This window comes from Alternaria hordeiaustralica (assembly GCF_023758085.1).
Source record: "Alternaria hordeiaustralica strain BMP 2776 chromosome Unknown scaffold_16, whole genome shotgun sequence".
Lineage (NCBI taxonomy): Eukaryota > Fungi > Ascomycota > Dothideomycetes > Pleosporales > Pleosporaceae > Alternaria > Alternaria hordeiaustralica.
The window spans coordinates 1-702 of record NW_026056788.1 but is presented as its reverse complement, the minus strand read 5'-3'; the positions used below and the strand labels follow the sequence as shown (position 1 = coordinate 702).

Here is a 702-nt window from a genome sequence, read left to right as displayed (position 1 = left end):
AGTGAGAAAGAGAGCGGACCACGGACATTATGCCCAACATGGCGATTTGTTCGTGTGATCGTGTTTTCTACCTTTGGACTAGCGAGGTGGTATGATGCGACGTTTGGGAGGTGATGCTGGGGTGTAAACGACCAGGAGGATTTCTTTGTAGGGCTGGCAGCGCATATATAGGTCGGCTTTGTCCACAGCGAAGAGGTATCATCACCACAACTACTATCATCTCCTCTATCCTCTTCACACACACACCCAACCCCAAAAGTCAAAAGCACATTACCAGTTCATCCTTCCACCAAACACCCCCAACCATCATGCGATCAACCTCCCTCCTCACAGTCTTCGCCCTTGCGGCCGCCATCATCGCTTCCCCAACACCACAACCACAACGCGGATCCACCCCCGCACCCGGCACCCCGGTCGACCCCGGCGTCAGAGTCCCCAAGGGGACTTTCTGCACAGCATCAAACGATCCAGACGTCATTGGTAAGTTTTGACTGTACGAAGTGCATGCGAGACATACACTGACTTCGTACCTTTACTGCAGGTTGCAACACGGGCGATGGCGGCACCTTTAATGTTATCAATGGGAAGATCAGTGGGTGTGCGGGATGTACGCCTGAGAATGGGTTTGGGAGATAGGAATAAGGGTGGAAGGGATGGAGTGGATGGATGTATGAGGGGGTTTGGGGGAAGGAGGGACCGAGG

General features: G+C 53.4%; 1 protein-coding gene across 1 annotated transcript; it reads left to right on the top strand.

Moving 5' to 3' along the window:
- Nucleotides 1-308: 308 nt before the first annotated feature.
- Nucleotides 309-480, top strand: J4E84_007292 (uncharacterized protein; the record flags this gene model as incomplete). Its single annotated transcript, XM_049389877.1, has 1 exon — nucleotides 309-480. A coding segment is annotated over one exon (172 nt), but the record flags the coding sequence as incomplete, so codon positions are not given.
- Between the last annotated feature and the right edge of the window lie 222 nt (nucleotides 481-702).